General features: G+C 36.5%; 1 protein-coding gene across 1 annotated transcript in view; it reads right to left on the bottom strand.

Moving 5' to 3' along the window:
- Nucleotides 1-930, bottom strand: part of LOC119591307 (transcription activator BRG1-like) — a gene marked incomplete at its 3' end in the record, with an annotated part of 18,291 nt that overhangs the window by 7,769 nt on the left and 9,592 nt on the right. Inside the window, 2 exon segments of the mRNA XM_037940034.1 lie at nt 121-329; nt 527-693. Coding sequence (XP_037795962.1) covers nt 121-329; nt 527-693 — 376 coding nt within the window.

The raw sequence follows: 930 nt of genomic DNA, 5'->3' as shown, positions 1-930 counted from the left end.
AACCAAAACCGTTTTATAATCAAAACAAAAGTATTATTTGCAAATATTTCAAATGATATGGTTTACAAGTCAATACATGAAAGTGACCATAATGAGAGTAAGACAACAAAAAATTCCCACCTCATTCTTTTGGCCAATGCGATGGGCTCGATCCTGGGCCTGGAGATCCTGATGAGGATTCCAATCAGAATCGAAAATGATTACAGTGTCAGCAGACTGAAGGTTGAGACCTAGGCCACCAGCTCGAGTGGAGAGCAAGAACAGGAAGAACTCCCGAGACTCATTAAATAGTCTCAAAAGCTCTCCTCGATCTTCTGACTTTGTCATGCCTAAAAGGATGAGACAAATTATTTACATAAGACTGGATTCCATTCCTCAAGAAAGCCTCTCAAAATTACTATCATACAGCTAAACTACATTAGCAAAGTGACTTTGTTTTATAAAATGTAAGTAATAATATTTACCAGCTTCACACAATTTTTTCTGTCCTTTGCCTAAGACAAATGATACATTGATTAAAACTTACCATCAAGTCTCAGGTACTTGAATCCCTTAAACATGAGGTAATCCTCCATGATTGTCATGAGCTGGGTCATCTGACAGAAGAGAAGTACACGATGACCAGTAGCCTTCAGCTTAGGCAAAATACGGTCAAGGAGTTCAAACTTGCCAGATGCTCGGTACAGGTCAGGCCTGGGAAGAAGTGAAAAGGTTAGTTATGACAGATTCTATCTACACATCAATATCTGCTAATGTTTCATGCCATTGCTAGTATAAACTAAATAACAATTATAAATAAAATCATTCACTAGTAATCTTTTTGATTATTAATACTGGATTCTACAACTCAGATCTATAAATTTCTTATCAACATCCTACCTCACATATTTTCTACTTATGAATACCTTCCTGCTTTGAACATCACAATGA

The sequence above is a fragment of the Penaeus monodon genome, chromosome 28 (assembly GCF_015228065.2).
Source record: "Penaeus monodon isolate SGIC_2016 chromosome 28, NSTDA_Pmon_1, whole genome shotgun sequence".
Lineage (NCBI taxonomy): Eukaryota > Metazoa > Arthropoda > Malacostraca > Decapoda > Penaeidae > Penaeus > Penaeus monodon.
The sequence above is the reverse complement of the archived record's forward strand: the minus strand, read 5'-3'. Positions and strand labels throughout refer to the sequence as shown.